This window comes from Cydia strobilella, chromosome Z (assembly GCF_947568885.1).
Source record: "Cydia strobilella chromosome Z, ilCydStro3.1, whole genome shotgun sequence".
Classification (NCBI taxonomy): Eukaryota; Metazoa; Arthropoda; class Insecta; order Lepidoptera; family Tortricidae; genus Cydia; species Cydia strobilella.
The window spans coordinates 4,620,707-4,638,875 of NC_086068.1; the positions used below are offsets into that span (position 1 = coordinate 4,620,707).

General features: G+C 39.3%; 1 protein-coding gene across 1 annotated transcript in view; it reads right to left on the reverse strand.

Annotated features, from left to right (window-relative positions):
• The window catches only part of LOC134754461 (titin homolog), a 105,366-nt gene that overhangs the window by 85,450 nt on the left and 1,747 nt on the right, over window positions 1-18,169 (reverse strand). Inside the window, exons 2-3 of the mRNA XM_063690795.1 lie at window positions 2,051-2,165; window positions 980-1,147 (exon numbers count right to left, since the gene is read on the reverse strand). Coding sequence (XP_063546865.1) covers window positions 980-1,147; window positions 2,051-2,165 — 283 coding nt within the window. The remainder of the gene's footprint in view (window positions 1-979; window positions 1,148-2,050; window positions 2,166-18,169) is intronic.

Sequence of the window (18,169 nt, forward strand, 5' to 3'; positions counted from 1 at the left end):
TCGTATGTATATAAGTGCAGCAGTATAATACAAACTGGAATACTGTGTTTAATGTATCTACATATGTATGTTGTTTATTCGTACTCTTTAAATAGGAGCCTCTTGAGTGTGTGAAGTGTTCTATATTAGGATGTGTAAAAATAACTATTATCAATTCAGTATTTGGTCTTCACGCATCCTTGGAAAGTCGATTTTGCTAAAAAAAAATTTAGGAACACTAGAGCACTTTTCCGCAGCGAATCATGTATAGGTACAGTCGCCATCAGATATATCGGAGCGGCCGAGGTGCTCAAAGATATCTGAACACGCACCTAACGCCTTGACAATAGAGGCGTGTTCAGATATTTGTGACCACCTTGGCCGCACCGATATATCTGATGGCGACTGTACCTATACATGATTCGCTGCGGAAGAGTGCTCTAGTGTTCCTCTGTGGCTTCGCCTTATAGCCCTGAGGCGGCCAAGAGGGGTTTTTAGTGGGTAAACCGTGGGTCTCATTAGCCTGTATGGGAGTCCCACATAACCATCCCAGGCCCGTCCCGGCACCTGGGTGGTATGCAAAACGCTTTTTCCCTCTATAAAAAAAAGTATACATGATTCAGAGGCCTCGACTTACTGTGCTGTCGTACGATCTCACCTCGGCGAACATGCCAGAAGCATTAGTGCTTTGGCAGGCTCAGTTGCATCCTGAGGACCTCCTGAGGATTACCCCCTCCTCATGAGGTTCGACTTACTTTGAGGATCTCGACAAGAAATCTCGTCCTGGTGCCAACTTTGACTGTGAGGTCCTGCAGCCTCCGCACGAACGAGGGCGGGTCGTCTCCGCTCGTCTCGTCGGACAGTTCGAGCCGCACGCGGGCTGTGTCCCTACCTGCTGCGTTGCTGGCCAAAATGGCAAAATAGAACTGTGGACAAAATTGCCCTGAGCCCAGCCAGCAGCACCACGAATGAGCTGAAGTGAACGTAAAGTAGGACTTACTTTGCAGTCAGTGGAGCTGAGGATCTCGACGAGGAATCTCGTCCTGGTGCCAACTTTCACTGTGAGGTCCTGCAGCCTCCGCACGAACGAGGGCGGGTCGTCTCCGCTCGTCTCGTTGGACACCTCGAGACGGACGCGGGCTGTGTCCCTGCCAGCTGCATTGCTGGCCTGTAGGAAAGTAATACGTCAATGTGTTTGTTTAAAAATGTACGCGGGTGATGCGTTGGTTAATCAAGTTTTACTAGTCTCGTTGCCATAGTTACGGTCTCCTGGGGTCACTTTTAACCTGGTTTTATCAAGCATACATTTTTATGACAGTTATAAATGATAAGTCGTAATCGTATTAGTCGTCGTCGTTTCTTTTTGTCTGTTACCTTCCGTGATTCTCACTTGATAGTCTTATCGGAAGATCAGCGCTGGAAGTCGCCAGCAGCATGCTGAGATGGGACCATTTCGTGCCACTTTATTTTCACTATGTTCTTTTGATGTATGTCTATTGTCTGTGTGTTTACGAATAAAAACTATTCTTTTCTATTCTAATAGGGTGACTGCTATAGTACCTACATAGTAATTGCCGTAATTGGCCTATGCTAACAAATCAGGCATGGATGGATGGCAAGCCCGGGCGAGGAAAAGCACCCACGAGATGGTCTGATGGTGTGAAGTGGGTGGTTGGCGGCAACATGCAGTGCGTGACTCATATGGCTTATGATCGCACACTATGGAGACGGAGCATACATGGTCGCGATCCTCAGCAATGAGGGACCGAGGAAGAAGAAGAACAAATCAGAAAGAAGCCAAATTAAGTCTTATTTTTAAGAGTGCCAATGCCACTACATAGTAATTGGACACTCTTAACAATTTACAACACAAGTTATTGAACTACAGTAGTCACTCTACACAGAAGAAAATTTAGACCTAACACAGTTTTTATTAAAGCTTAAAATGATTTTTACTTTTCTTAGCCCCACTTGCACCATGTCACTAACCCGTGGTTAACCGGTTAAACCGTTAACCCAGTGTCAAATTGTACTGGTAAACATGGTAACTCCTAGTTAGAAGGGGACTCACCTGCAGAGTGTAGATGCCACCGTCCTGCTCTCGCGCCGCGGTGACGGTCAGCCGCACGCCCCCCGCGCCCTCAGATACGGTGAAGCGTGAATCTAGGGACGCTCCCGCTCTGCTCCTGTAAATACAGTATGTGTTAGAGGGAGATAACATGATATTCAAGCTTGTTGCTTAGAATAGGTGATTGTGATTATAGGCACGCGACATATGAAGTCTGACCAGTAACAGGGGTGCGAAACTCCTCGCTTCGGGCAGACTCGGCTTCGTTCGGCTCAGCATTGCTCCGAGCAATTATTAGGGTTGGCACAACTTGACTTCCCTTTGAGTGCACGACCATAGATAAGATAATGACTTGAATTTTGACAACCATAAATAATCGAAAGGGATAGTGCCATATATTAAAAAGGGACAGCATGATTCGACCCTGAACCGCTGTCAAACTTCGGTTTTGTAGGAAGTTTCCTTTCTGTACGGTAGTACTATTATTTATTATGTGCCAGTAATATATGATCATTGTCAAGAGGGCGCTGTTATTCTCTGGTAACAGTTCAGTATAGTAGGAAAAAAAAATTCAGTGTTTCGCAACATGATTGAACGATTGTGAGATATTATTTTCACTTTGAAGATCTTTCTTTCATTTGTTTTTTAGGGTTCCGTACCCAAAGGGTCATAACGGAACCCTATTACTAAGACTTCGCTGTCTGTCTGTCCGTCTGTCACCAGGCTGTCTCAATTACCGTGATAGCTAGACAGTGGAAATTTTCAGTTGATGTATTTCTGTTGCCGCTATAACAACAAATACTAAAAACAGAATAAAATAAATATTTAAGTGGGGCTCCCATACAACACACGTGATTTTTGCCGTTTTTTGCGTAATGGTATTACGGAACCCTTCGTGCGAATCCGACTCGCACTTGGCCGGTTTTTGAATCATGTGAATCGTTCCTCCTAACGCCCACTTGCGCCATTCACTTACCCTGGGGTAACGGGTCAAACCTGGAGTTACCATGGTTACCAGTACAATTTGACACTGGGTTAACGGTTTAACCGCTTAACCCCGGGTTAGTGGGATGGTGGAAGTGGGCCGAAGTGAGTATTATATTATTTTATAAAATACTTGAATTTCAAATCGTTACCTTATGTAAAGGGTCCCACTGATTACCAGTCCGCCGACCGATATCGGCCTGTCAGTTGTTCGAAACTGTCAAATTTTTGTCCTAACTGACAGGCTGATATCGTCCGGCGGACTGATAATCAGTGGCGCCCTTAAGTTTGCAGAACTTCGCATTTTCTGTAAGTAGTTTTAAATAACCTAGGAGTATACACGCTTAAGTACTTTTCTCCTTTATGTTGAAGTTAAAGAAATGTTGATAATAAAGACTGCCAATACCATACAATATTTTTCGTAATTTGACGCATTTCTGTTTTGCCTTATGGTTATGGAGAATGCCTAGTGGCATTTAGTCCGCCTGTTGTACTCTTTTTTATGTGCAATAAAATTTAAATAAATAAATAGAAGCGGAAATAAATCGGCAAAATTAAATAGAATAGACTGACAATTATTATGTAATATTAGACAAACTCTATGTAACAGACAACATAATAAAAATATGGTATCTCGCATAACTGATTCTTTTTATTAGTGCTAGTGGTTCGCTAAAACGCTGCAAATGGTGTTAAAGCTATGAAAATGGACACGATTGATCTTTAGTCCATATTAATCAATTCTTAATTTTCTTCCGTGTGATTAATTCAACTGTTTGAAGGAACCTCGTCCTTCAAACAGTTGAATTAATCAATTTGACCCGAAGCACCAAAAAAACAGGAGAGGAGTTATGACGTCATATTTTTTTTATAGAAAAAAAAATGTTCTGACACCTATCGTGTGTGGTATTCAATGAAAGGGCATTTTAAGCCGTTTCTAAAAATATCACATCATTACATTTCAGTCACGTGTTTTGTATTAAAATAAAAATAATTTTCAAAACATACCAAGTTTGGGATCCTTCAGATACAGACTATATTTGTTAGTAGTTTCTGCCCGCAACATCGTCAGAGAGTATGATGATGATGATTTAGACAAAAACTATCCTATGTCCTTCTCCGGGCCTCACACTATCACCATATCAAATTGCCGAATTTCACGAAAACGGACTTTCGTTCTCATTTTAAAACTACGTGTTCGATTGCAATGAAATTTTGCACATACAATGACATATATGTATCTATTCCTGTAATTAGTTTATATAGCTCCAGTTTATAAAACAAACGAAATAGAGCAAAAACAAATTTTGTACGAAAAACTTAATTCGCTGTATTTTTTAACTATGGTATCTGAAGCTACATAAACTAATTACAGGACTAGATATACCTTATCCTATTGTAAGTACAAAGTTTCAGAGGAATCTAGCTAGTCGTTTTAAAATGAGAGCGGAACTACGTTTGTATGGAGAACCGAGCTTGCTGCGGACTTTTAAGCGTGAAGAGGTTTAACAGTCAGACAGACAGCCAGAGTTACTTTCGCATTTATAATTTTACTAGATTTTTCCCGCGACTTCGTCTGAGTGGAATTAGTAATTTTTGGGTAGCATATTTTTTATCCAATATGCTATTTAATAGCAAAGATAGATGTAACTTCGTTATAGATGGATACAGTCTAAGGAAAAAACGTGCCTCAAAAATCAAGAAAATTTGATTCTCGATCAGAAGGTGCCACTACCTTTGGCCTACTCTCGTATAGATGGCGTTGACGGTTTCGTTTGTTATTTAACAATTTTAACGCATATTAGTTTATATAGCTCCAGCTCAGTTTATAAAGAACATGGTCAAAATAAAATAAAAATAATTAATGCAAATATTGCAAATAAGAAAATAATTTATGTGTGGTGACCTCCATTGTCTTATGTACTTGACATGGTTAGTGGTTTAATACAATTGGCAGTGGCTATTTTTCACTAGTCTCTGAACTTAGCAAAGAGCCAGACAAGCGTGGGGCTGACAATAGTGTCGACTTACTGGCGACTTAGTAAACAGGTTTGTGTATATTTTTCTATTATTACAGGACTTAGGTGTTATGAGACTTGACAGGGACATATAAAAGGTTAAGTATATTTAACTAGCGACCCGCCAAGGCTTCGCACGGGTGCAATGCTGATCTTCTTCTTGTCCTAAGCCTTATCCCATCATCTGGGGTCGGCTGTCCTTGTCTGCATTTTCCACTGTTCCCGGTTTTGGGCTACGGTGTTGTCTATTCCTATCTCTTTTAGGTCCTTCTGGACCGTCGTCAACCAGGTGGCGGGCCGTCTTCCGGCGCCTCGCGCTGTCGTGGGTATGCTCAGGGCAGCTCGTACCATATGGTCTTCAGGGCGGCGGAGTACATGTCCATACCATCGTAGGCGGCGTTCTTTAACCTTGTCGATTATGGGCGCGATCTTATAACTCCCTCTGATGTGGATATTCCGTACTTTGTCCAGCAGTGTGACACCCGCTGACCAGCGTAACATGCGCATTTCTGTCGTGTGTAGCTTAGACAGCTGCTGTTTATTTGCAATGATTTGGGTGCAATGCTGATGTATTATACATAAAACATTCCACTTGAATCACTCTACGTATCTATAAAAAAACGCATCATAATCCGTTGCGTAGTTTTAAAAATCTAAGCATACATAAGGGACAGACAGCAGGAAACAACTTTGTTTCATACTATGTAGTGATAAACTAAGTACCTATAACATTTAAAACTTTCGCGTTTTGAACACATATTAAATCACATTTATATTCGCGAGTTATTTTGTTACCTATATTTGTTACCGACGTTTCGACATAGGTTTCACTGGTCGTGAATCGTCGGTAAATAAACGTAAGATAAATTCGCGTTAGACACGATTGTAAATGTGATTTAATAAACCAAGTATATTGTGTGAAGCATCCCTCACACAATATACTTGGTTTATTAAATCACATTTACAATCGTGTCTAATGCGAATTAAGACACGAGTTAAACGTTTTTAAAGTGCAATGCGTTTAGCTAGCGGAGTTTTTGAAGAATAGTAGCGCTTTTGGGCTTGTGTAGATAATACGGCATAATACGGTTATGTTCGAACATATTTTCTTCCATAAAATATAAGTTTCACCTGTCAGACGTATCGGTGAAGGTCGACCATATATAAAGGGGCCCACTGACTATCAGTCCGCCGGACGATATCGGCCTGTAAGTTAGAACAAAAATTTGACAGTTCCCAACAACTGACAGGCCGATATCGTCCGGCGGACTGATAGTCAGTGGGCCCCTTTAGGCTAATAGTAACTTCAACGGTTTGAAACCTGATTGATTACCTACTAGTAAACAACTAAGAAAGAAATCACAATCAAAACGCACCATTAAAAAATTGTATGGACAAATGAATAACGTTAAAATGAATAATGTTATTTTTGATCGAACTCATGTTTATTGATGTTAAATCATTGTTGTCTTTGTTATTTATATGATGATAACCTAAAACTATAAATGATTAATTAAACAATGTTTTTGTATATGCGTATCTAAATTACCAGTATTATAAGAGCCCGGAATTTTCGCGGCAAAACAAAAGCCTGTCGCAATCTTGCTAGAGTTAGATTATTTTTTTATCGATATCGATAGTTGGGTAATGGAAGAAAAAAATGGTCTCCAATAAAAAGAAAAATAATAAGTAAATTTAACTAGACTTATATTGACCGGGATATAGACCGTGATTACCTTATGTATTATTTGTGAGCTCCCGACACCCACCCGCTATCTTCAGTCACCCGTGAACATGATGCATGTAACTGCGTCGAAATATCGGGAGCTCACAAATAATACAAAAGGTAATCACGGTCTATATCCCGGTCAATATAAGTCTAGTGAAACTAACCGTGAATCATTCAAAACTCTAAGTAAATTTAAGTAAGGTTTTTATAGAATTATATAGAAACAGACGCAGTTTCTTCTTCAAAATCTACGTCAGTAGGTACACACGGCAGCACATGACATTCGCATTATATAAATAATATGAAGATAACCTAAAATTATAAATGATTAATTAGCAACGTTTTGTATTTGCGTATCTAAACGACCATTATTATCACTATTAATATTAGGTATTATATTTTATTATTAACCAATTCTTTTAATAGCTATGCAGTTTGGCCCTAAAATACATTGGCAAAACATTTTTAGGAATACGTTTTTACCCATCACGGAAGAATGGTGTTCCTGACATTTGGGAGGCGTGCGTGGAGTCGAAGCCAACACGTAGAGGCCCTTTTGATACTTAAATAAGATGTAAGGGATCGCCCTGACCGAGCGGACTCTGCCCTTGCCGGTGTTATGGGACGCACACAGAGGCAGCACCCGCCAGGGTGTAAGGACTATTGAGAGTTGATGAAATCTAAATTGAACTAGATTGCGTGGGTGTACATTGAATCGTGACTAAAATAAAGGATTCTAAAATAGAATCCATAGCGTAGTGAGGGATTCAAGTGTTAACGCCCAAGGTGTAAATAATTTTGCTACCATGTGACACATACTCTTCTTCCTCCTCGCGTTATTCCGGCATTTTGCCACGGCTCATGGGAGCCTGGGCTCCGCTTGACAACTAATCCCAAGAATTTAATTGACGTATTCATATTCATATTCTTTAGTGGAAACTAGGCCTTATTGGGATAAGTTTCCTCACGATGTTTTCCTTCACCGAAAAGCAACTGGTAAATGTCAAATGATATTTCGTACACAAGTTCCGAAAAACTCATTGGTATGAACCGGGGTTTGAACCCGCGACCTCCGGATTGAAAGTCGCACGCTCTTACCGCTAGGTCACCAGCGCTCCATGTGACACATACTATAGAAAATTATTATGTTTCAAATAATTATTAAAGCTAATTTTAGTAAAAAAATTGTACCCTAGACATTTAAAACAGAAAAGTGCCACTTTGATCGCTCCTAGCAGGGACAAAAAGTGCCACTGATATCCTAGCAGGGAAGAAAAAGCCCTTATCCGAATAGGCGACGATCTGACGATAAATGTGACGTTTTCAACTAAAATGTACCACATTGTCGCTTTTTGATAAGGTTGATTTCTAATTGAAGCTATATGGAAATAGCGCCTTACTGACAAGCGACAATAAGTACCCTTTTGGTTGAAAATGGCACAAATTATGTCGCAATAACACTGCCAGAGCTAAGAACAATCTAAACCCGCTTGGCGCGACGCTCGGCTATATTTACACGATGTTATATGACACAAGGTCATGGTGAACTTTACTAACGGACACTTTAATACTATTTTGCTGACATTGTTTTAAAAACCACACATTTATCATTTTAGTGAAATAAAATCAAGAGTAAATCCATTTTGTTTGTAGATCTTTGCCTAGAATTTAGCCTTAGAGCCTTAGTACAATTTTACTTCTTCCTCGCGTTATCCCGGCATTTTTGCCACGGCTCATTGGAGCCTGGGGTTCGCTTTGACAACTAATCCCAAGAATTGACGTAGGCACTACTTTTTACGAAACCGACTGCCATCTGACCTTCCAACCCAGAGGGGAAACTGGGCCTTATTGGGATTAGTCCGGTTTCCTCACAATGTTTTCCTTCACCGAAAAGCAACTGGTAAATATCAAATGATATTTCGTACATAAGTTCCGAAAAAACTCATTGGTACGAGCCGGCTCTTACAATAAACAAAACAAAAGATAAAATAAAATTTCAAACAAAAGTTATTTCCGAAAATCGACAACAAAAAGAAATCATTGGCAGAGCTTTTGACAATTTGTTCGAAAATATGCGGCAATGATGACATTTGCCAAAAGTCAGAATCTTATTAGTGTCATAAATAAAAAAGAAAGTCAAAAAGGTCGAAGAAGGTTTCATACTATTTATTACTTCGGGAGCTACTAACACATACAGGCTGCTCCAAAATAAAAAATCGTAATTTGTTAATTTCTTCGTAACCGCTACACCGGTTGTTATGATACTTTGTATACTGGTTCTAAATACCCTAATGCATTTGTACATTTCGGATTTGTTCAATGGCTAGGGACACCCTGTAACTTACTTATCTGACGAGACATTTTTCAAACCGAAATATATTTTCGGAGTAATTGAGATAAAAGGTAAAAACCCTCTCGACAGCCATATCTTCCGTCGCAAGTTTTGTTTCCTACTAATCTCCTGACTCTTGAAGGTTAATTTTAATTAAAATAAAGTTTCAATAGTTATAAGCAGAGATCAATAGAGCATATATTCGCATGCGTAATAAATTACGAAACATGCCAACTGAGTCCATTCATTGCTGTCACACATCACCACTATATATATATCTTGCTCGCTCTAATACCAGGCGTTACTTCACTCTACGGGTATGTTCGGTTGCTCTGAGCCTAACGGAAACTCGAAAAATCGAAATATCGTTATCTATTTCTCTATCGCTCGAATATACAAGTGATAGAGAGGCGGATAACGAAATTTCGATTTACGTGTTCCGCGGTAGGCCCTCAGTTTCACTCAAGTGCACAGTATATCTGGACAGCGTTACTCCTATCTCATTCTATACCTAATTGATCCTAGCGAAAAAGTAAACAATCTTTGTTGTAGAATATTTTATGTAGATTCCTTATGTATGTGACATTTTTGCTACGGGGCCACCGTTTACGAATTATTTAAAAACTTATAAAGGGAGATTTCCCAACCCTATGCAAAGTCTGTAGATATAGAGTTTATGATATAGATTCTTACGAAAGGAATTTAAAACAAAAAAAAAACCAAACATCTCAATCGCGTCAATATTCAAGCTATCGAGAAAAAGTAAACCAAATGTCTAAAAAAAACTCAATAGAAAAATGTATAGGTAGGTAGTAAAGTTCATCTCATCTAATGTAAAAATAAGTAATCAAAATCCCTAAAATGAAATCACGACCACTAAACCTACAATAACACATTAAAGGACTGTTCTCTCCTAATATAATAGCCAGATGTGTTGTGTGTTAATCCCAAATGTTTCCGCCTATAATTTATCTATAAAAATCCGGCCTAAATTCGGAAAGTTATTTTGAGAAAGTTCGGCAACCTTTTAATTTGTCTTTAGGTAACTATAGTAATGCTATTGGTTGACAGAGTCGAGTAGTTAGGTTAATTATTATACAATCTGTTATTACACACTTTTATTTAGCTTCACCGCGTCAGGCGTGGCTCACTCCGCGATTTCGCCGCGTCGCTACAAGTACATGCGGCCCACACCAATTTTGGTGTCTAGCCATAGTATTTGCCCCGCGCCGCTACGGAACTGACGCCTGCTCGCGCTTGCGTCATATCTGTCGTAATAGACGCGTTTTGTTAGAGAGTGAACCTTCTGTACCACTTGGTACAGAAGGTTCACTCTCTAACAAATAGTACTTACTATTATTTATTCTGTGACCACGTATATTTATTTGTACGTGCTGCAAATCTACTTTCCGGTGTCTGATTAAGCTGAAACATGGCATACTTCCGCATATCCGATGACAATGCAATAATATGCTAACATGGAGCAGATCTGATGATGGAGTCGGAAGGTAGCCAAAGGAACTCTTCGATGGAAAAACGTAAACACATTGAGTGTAGGCTCATTTGAAAGATCTTGTGAAGTACATAATAGACATGAAAAGGAGAGAAAGTACAATCGGCAATAAATGAGTGTATCAAAAAATATTATTGACTGTATCCGTCGCTAACTAGAATGGTGTAGTAAATATTAACTCATACATATGGTACTTACTTACTATTCATAGCTGCTTCCTGCCGTGAGTAGTTACAAGCTTTTATTTAACATTCAATGTATGTATGTTTGTTACGGTCAAATCTTGCAAGTTAGATTTGACCCACTTCCCGGTTTCCGATAAAGCTGAAAATTTGCATACATATGTAAATTGGATGACAATACAATATTATGGTACCATCGAGCTGATCTGGTGATGGAGATAGGAGGCGGCCACAGGAACTCTGTGATCTGGGCCTGCTTAGCTTAGGTTTTAAGCTTGTATCAAAAATGATTTTTTTTGTCAGTTTTTTTTAAACTAGCTCATTTGAGCGATCAACTCGGTAACGCTGAGCGGGCATTGGGAATAGCATTCCTGATTAGATTTATGCAATTGCATCTTCTATTTTAGTCTAGCATTTGCGGAATTTATAGTGGTTAAGCATTATCATTAACAGAGCCCGGAATTTTCGAGGCAAAACAAAAAAACTGTCGCAATCTTGCTAGAGTTAGAAATATTTTTGATCGATATCGATAGTTGTGTAATAGAAGAAAAGGCAGTCAACCAAATAAAAACAATTTTCAACAAAATTTCATTTCTGAGGTTTGTATAAAATTATATAGAAATAGATACAATTAGTATACATAATGTAATAGTATACAAAAATGGCTTTATAGTGATAAACGAAACTGTTTACTCCCAGACAAGTTTGAGAAATAAATGATCCTATCAATATCACAAACCAAATATAATGTCATGCGCTGCTGTGTGTACTCACGTAGATTTCGGAGAAGAAATTGCATCTGTTTCTATATAATGTATTTTTTTTAAAACCTTACGTAAATTTTCTTATTAAATATTTTTTTTATTTGGTGGACCGTTTTTTTCTTCCATTACCCATCTATCGATATCGAAAAAAAAAATGTTTCCAACTAGCAAGATTGCGACCGCCTTTTGTCTTGCCGCGAAAATTCCGGTCTCTGATCATTAAGTCCCATCAGATAGAAATTAATTTTAGATTTAGATTTGAATATTTGTAATGAATATATTGGCACAAAAATTTACAACTTAGTTGATGAGTTAATTAAAAACTTATTTATACTTTGTTTTTAGAAGATTAGAAAAATCGTTTAGTATTAGTAGCGCGAAACTATGAAAACAATTTTAATACTGGGTATTACGCCCTGTATTTAGCTTATACATAATAAAAATACGAAATTGCCTTAGAGTACTCATCTAGTACAATTAATGAGTCTTTGATAAAAAGTAAAGTAAAAGTACACATATTACTTTCTAGAGATGTAGGAGATGTAGTTTTCGAGGTGTCTTAAGTGGCGAGGGGGGGCAGAGGGGCAAGTGCCCCGGGCGCCATCCAAGGGGGGCACCAAAATGGGTAAAAGGCAGCAGCAGGGAAACTATTGTCAGTCGTCAGGGGGCGCAAATTTGTTGACTGCCCGGGCGCCATATCCTCTAGCTACGCCCCTGGGCGTCTTAGTGACCTAATTAAAAAATAATCTATAACTTTTTCCTAGAAGTCCACTGAATGAAATATTTGCATAACAGTAACAAAATAATAATAATACATTGTTACTGGGACTTGCGTTGGTTGCTGGGACTAAAATTAGGATTCGCGTTACACCGGCTGCTGCTCGGTTTTTGGCAGAAATTTTTGGGACCAGCTTTTATAGCTGACTGTACTTTTCTTTCCACATGAGTATTAGTTAAGTCATGACAATTCTAAAAACCCGAAACACAATGAGGTTGCGTTGTTTTATCACAGATTTCCCATGGCCACCTCCTGGGTCCATACATTTGCATACATACGTATGCAAAATTTCAGCTCAATCGGAAATCGGGAAGTGGGTTAAATTTAGCTTCCAAGATTTGACCCACACTAACAAAATAACTGCTTCTAAAAATCGAAGTAGATTAGGATATTGATCAAAATTAATAGGTTTTTTTTAGTGCCTCAATGAATTCGGCTAATTATTTCAATGTAATTTAGGTCATCTTCGCTATGTATATGCGAATAATGTAATAAAAACCCGTTTTCTCCGCGCATAAAAATTCAGCTATCCCCAAAACTCTTTGATGTGTCAGTAGGTCCGGAAAATCGGTCGGGGAAGTCGTCAGAACAGATAAATATCCGGGTCTAATAATAAGAGCAGCATATACTGGCTATTAATGGACCCTATGCCTTCGCAATAAGGATGACGGTCAGTTTACTGTGTATATGATGGTACATTGACGTATGTAATAACATGTTGGAAACCGTATCGTTGTGAACTTTATACAGTTGAGTTTCGTTTGGTTTTGATGGTGTTTGTGTTCTGGTTTTACAACTATTCTGCTTAGTACAGTCGCCATCAGATATATCGGAGCGGACGAGGTGCTCAAAAATATCTGAACACGCACCTAGCGCCTGTACTTAAGGCCGCTGACTTTATAGCCCGATCGTACGTTTGGTCGAGCGCAAATGTAGGCCTTGATTTGTCGCTCGCGGCACCGCGCGCCGCGTGTGTCCAATCCGCGGCTTTACTAGTCCTCAATCTCGTAGTAGGTTGGAATCCGAAAGCGATATGTGTATTATTTATAACATATATCATATCAAATATTGTCACACAAGATCCAGTTTTGCTCACCGTTCCTTAGCAAATTTGCTACTTTGAGTGGGACTTTTTTGCTATTGCGAACTTTTTTGAAATTTCTCTATAGGATGGCGTAACAATTCGGATCCCAAAGCGATTTGTGTATTATTTATTACATATACACTGTATACATTATTGGCACTACATATGGCTTGGGCGGCTGCCCAGCGTTCATCGAAAGTTGCGCAAACGCGCTAGATAGCGCGCGATGACGGGCTAAGAAAATAGGTCAATAACCAGACTATCAAACGTGACCATTCTGAATAAAAATGTGATTAATACCTTGTCTTCTTGTTCTAGGGTTCAGTACCCTCACCGTGAGTTTTACGCGACTGCGTCAACTCAAACGCAGTTAGTCACCAATTTCTGTACGAGGGGGACTCATTGTATTTTTACTCAACCGTAATTTGCCAGGACCTATTCATTGATTGTATAAAGAATACTGACTTATTCATTAAAGTTTAATGAATAAGTTAGTAAGTCATCTTTATACAATCAATGAATATGGTCCTGGCAAATACGGTTGAGTAAAAAGAAATCTTCACATGCCACCGTTCCAAAAAAATGATCTTAAAGTAAAACCGACTTCAAAAAAGATAAAAAATTATAAAATCCCGTTTAATATGCGCTAGCAAATGAAACGTTTGAAGTCGGTACCAAGCCAAATAGTTACAATACTGGTTATAATACTATAGTAATTCGCCCCGAACTGAGAACTCGCGGTTTGTCAAAAAGTTAGATCAATTGAATGCACCTACCTAGTCGGCAAAAGATCGAAAACCGCGTGCGGTTTATTGCAAGGTCTGTGGTGCCCTTAACTTATAGATTTAAGTGTGATTTAAGTCCCTATAGAAATTGAAATAAACTGTATCTCTGTGGTAACCCGTAATCTTCTTGTCAAATTAAATGTCAAATGCCTACCCATATTTTGTTTATTTTATTTTATAAATCTTGCCAATTATTTTAATATCGTAATTAAATATATATATATATATAAATGTGTAAACCGACTACTTTTATTTGATACCAAACTCGACCATACTTTTTTGCCAATAAGATGATCAGAATAGCAAGACTCCTCACACATAGCTTTTTTGCCTTCTACGCTCTTCTAGCTCCATAACCCCATGATGACGACTAACGCCTTGATAATAAAGGCGTGTTCAAATATTTGTGAGCACCTTGGCCGCTCCATATGTACCCATCTGATTCGCAAAACTACACCTAAAGTCGCGTTGGCATTCCTCGCAATTCTTATTTCTGGATAAAAACATCGAATGATTTAATGTTTGTGCTCGAGCCTTGGGCGAGCATTTATAAAAACCGGCGACCTATATTTATCGGTTTCAAGGCCATTGGGCCAGTGAGCCAAAGATTTTTTCACGTTGGTGGTAAGGCGTATAGCTTACGCAGCGTTCTTAATACGTAAGCGGACAACTCGTAAACGCGAGGCGAAGCGGCGCGGCGCGGCGGGCCCACGGCGTTCGCGTTCGCAACGAGATCGCCCACGTAGGACACTTCTATTGGTATCAACGGATTGATCCACCGCGCCGCATCGCATTCGCGTGTTGTTCGCCTACGTAGTACGCTGCGTTAGATGTCATGTTAGTCAATGAAAGTTGGAATTGTATGGGCGTGCAATCTGCAACACGCAACATCCAAATTTAAGAGTCGTAGAGCCGAAATTAGAAGGGAAAAAGATATAGGTACCGCGCAAATCTTGCGACGAAAGAAATGGTTTTTACGGGGGTTTTTACCTTTTATCTCAATTTGAAAACGTGCCTAGGATAGTTTTTATCCCGAAAATCATCCCTTAAGAGGGTGAAAAGCGGGGTGGAATCATGGAATTGAGATAATAAATGAGTTGCCTACTAAATATATAATAGGCCTTTTCATCTGTGCCAGATGTTTTAAGCAGCATCCCGGTAACGACACTTGCGTTCGTGGCTGTGTAGCCCTATGCGGGAGAGGATCCCTCGTCCACACACGCGGCAGGTGTATGCTCCCCCAGGTGGGCGGGGGTTGGAGGCCTGCTCGTGGCGCCCCAAGCGTTTTTCTTTCAAATAGATAAAATGCCTAATATTTGTGTGCATATTATGCTCAAATTGAATGATTGCTATAAGACTTTCTCCAGGCGCTATTCTAGCTGGGGTTACTAAGTCCACGCAGACGAAGTCGCGGGCAAAAGCTAGTAATATATAAATACTTAAATACATAGAAAACACCCATGACTCAGGAACAAATATCTGTGCTCATCAAACAAATAAATGCCCTTACCGGGATTCGAACCCAGGACCAGCAGGGTCACTACCCACTAGGCGTAGGCCACGGTCGTCAAAAACCCCAAACCCAATTAAATAAATAAATAAATATTATAGCACATTCTTACACAGATTGACTAAGTCCCACGGTAAGCCTAAGGAGGCTTGTGTTATGGGTACTCAGACAACGATATAATATAATATATAAATACTTAAATACATAGAAAACACCCATGACTCAGGAACAAATATCTGTGCTCATCACACAAATAAATGCCCTTACCGGGATTCGAACCCAGGACCATCGGCTTCACAGGCAGGGTCACTACCCACTAGGCCAAACCGGTCGTCAAGAATTAGGTTTAGTTAAATTGGTTTATCACAGAGTTGTTCCTATGGCCACCTCCTGTCTCTATCATCAAATCAGCTCGATGGTATTATAATATTGCATTGTCACCCGACTTACATATGTATGCAACTTTTCACGACATACATACATAGGTAGTACCTCCTCCTCCTTGCATCGGTTTCCTCATCACTGAGGGTCGTGGTCACTTCTAGGGAGCAGCTTCTCATGGACAATTTGCCGCCACCTCTTTCTGTCTGTCGCCGAGTGTAGGGCACCGTGGAGCGTTACATCAAGGGCTGAGCGGATTTGGTCTGTCCACCGCATTGGGCTCCATACAACAATACATAGGTAGTACCAAAGATAGATAGAACTCCGTAATAGATGGATACAGTCTAAGGAAAAAACGTGCCTCGAAAATTAAGAAAATTTGATTCTCGATCAGAGGGCGCTACTAGCTTTGGCCTACTGTCGTATAGATGGCGTTGACAGTTTCGTTTGTTATAAAGAAAATGGGTCAGAATCATCTATAGGTTAGCGAATCGCTTGAGAGAAACCGGCATAAGAAGTACAGTCGGGGACTTTCCCTGTGAACTACTTCAGAATTATTTTACCTCGATCCTTACGAGCGAGCTAAACTCCGCCTCCCATAGAGATAACCAATTACGATGCATTTAAAATAAAATAAAAATAAAATAAAAAGTCAGTTATTGTCGCGTTAAAAAAAAAACAAAAAAAAATATGTTAGGAATCCTAACATAATTAGGATTCTTTATTTTAACCTAAAACTGTTTGAACCATAGTTTAAATTTTTCGATTATCATAAAATATCTGGGAGACCGATCTTTGCTCGGAAAACATATAAAAACTCAAAAACGCGCGTTTTCCCAGACATAAGACCTAGCTAGATCGATTTTTCGCTCCCGAAAACCCCCATATAACAATTTTCATCGAAATCGTTAGAGACCGAAATCCCCGAAATATATAAATATGTATTATATACAAGAATTGCTTGTTTGAAGGTATAATAATAATAAGATGTTAGGAGCAAAAACCTTTCCATAAAAGTTTTAAAATTGTATCTTATAATTTTTTGTTTATTAATGTAATTTTTAATGTTATTTATTGTTTGTATAAATTGACATGTAAAAGTGCCCCTGTGGCCTATTTGCTGAATAAATGTTCGATGTTTGATGTTGATGTTTGTTTTTCCAGTGATGAAGATGATCTAACGCCTGTGGATGTTGCACTTTCCTCGCTATAGTGAGGGGAAAAGTTTTGTGTTACACACGGGTGCAAGTGTATTTTACTTCTCGTGTGTTAAAACACTCGCTACGCTCAGGATTCTATTTTAGAACCACTCGCTTCGCTCGTGGTTCAACTATAGAATCCTTTCGCTTACTCGTGTTTCAATTCCACACTCGCAGGTAAAATACAACTTTGCACCCTTGTATAACAAATAACTATTGTTTGTCTTTTCGCGACTGCTGCAAAATAATTTAATTAGTGTTCCGTACAAAACATTGTTCTCGGCGGAACACTTATTTTCATTTTGTAAACCAAATAGCCTACTGTTAATTTTGTAGCATGTTAGTGAAAACATAGTTGATATAAAGGATTAAGTAAAGCCGATTTCTTTGGAATTTTTTCATTTAAAAAATGAGGTGGTAACTTTGTACTAAAAAAATTTTTTTTTTTTATGAAATAGGAGGCAAACGAGCAGACGGATCACCTGATGGTAAGCGATTACCGCCGCCCATGGACACCCGCAACACCAGAGGGGTTGTAAGTGCGTTGCCGGCCTTTAAGATGGGAATACGCTCTTTTCTTGAAGGTTTGAAGGTCATATTGGTCCGGAAATACCACAGGCGACAGTTCATTCCACAGTTTAGCTGTGCGAGGCATTATCTTTAACTAGCGACCCGCCCCGGCTTCGCACGGGTGCAATGCTGATTATACATATAAACCTTCCTCTTGAATCACTCTATCTATTTAAAAAAACGAATCAAAATCCGTTGCGTAGTTTTAAAGATCTAGGCATACATAGGGACAGACAGACAGCAGGAAGCGACTTTGTTTTATATTATATAGTGATATCGAATTTTGTATATTG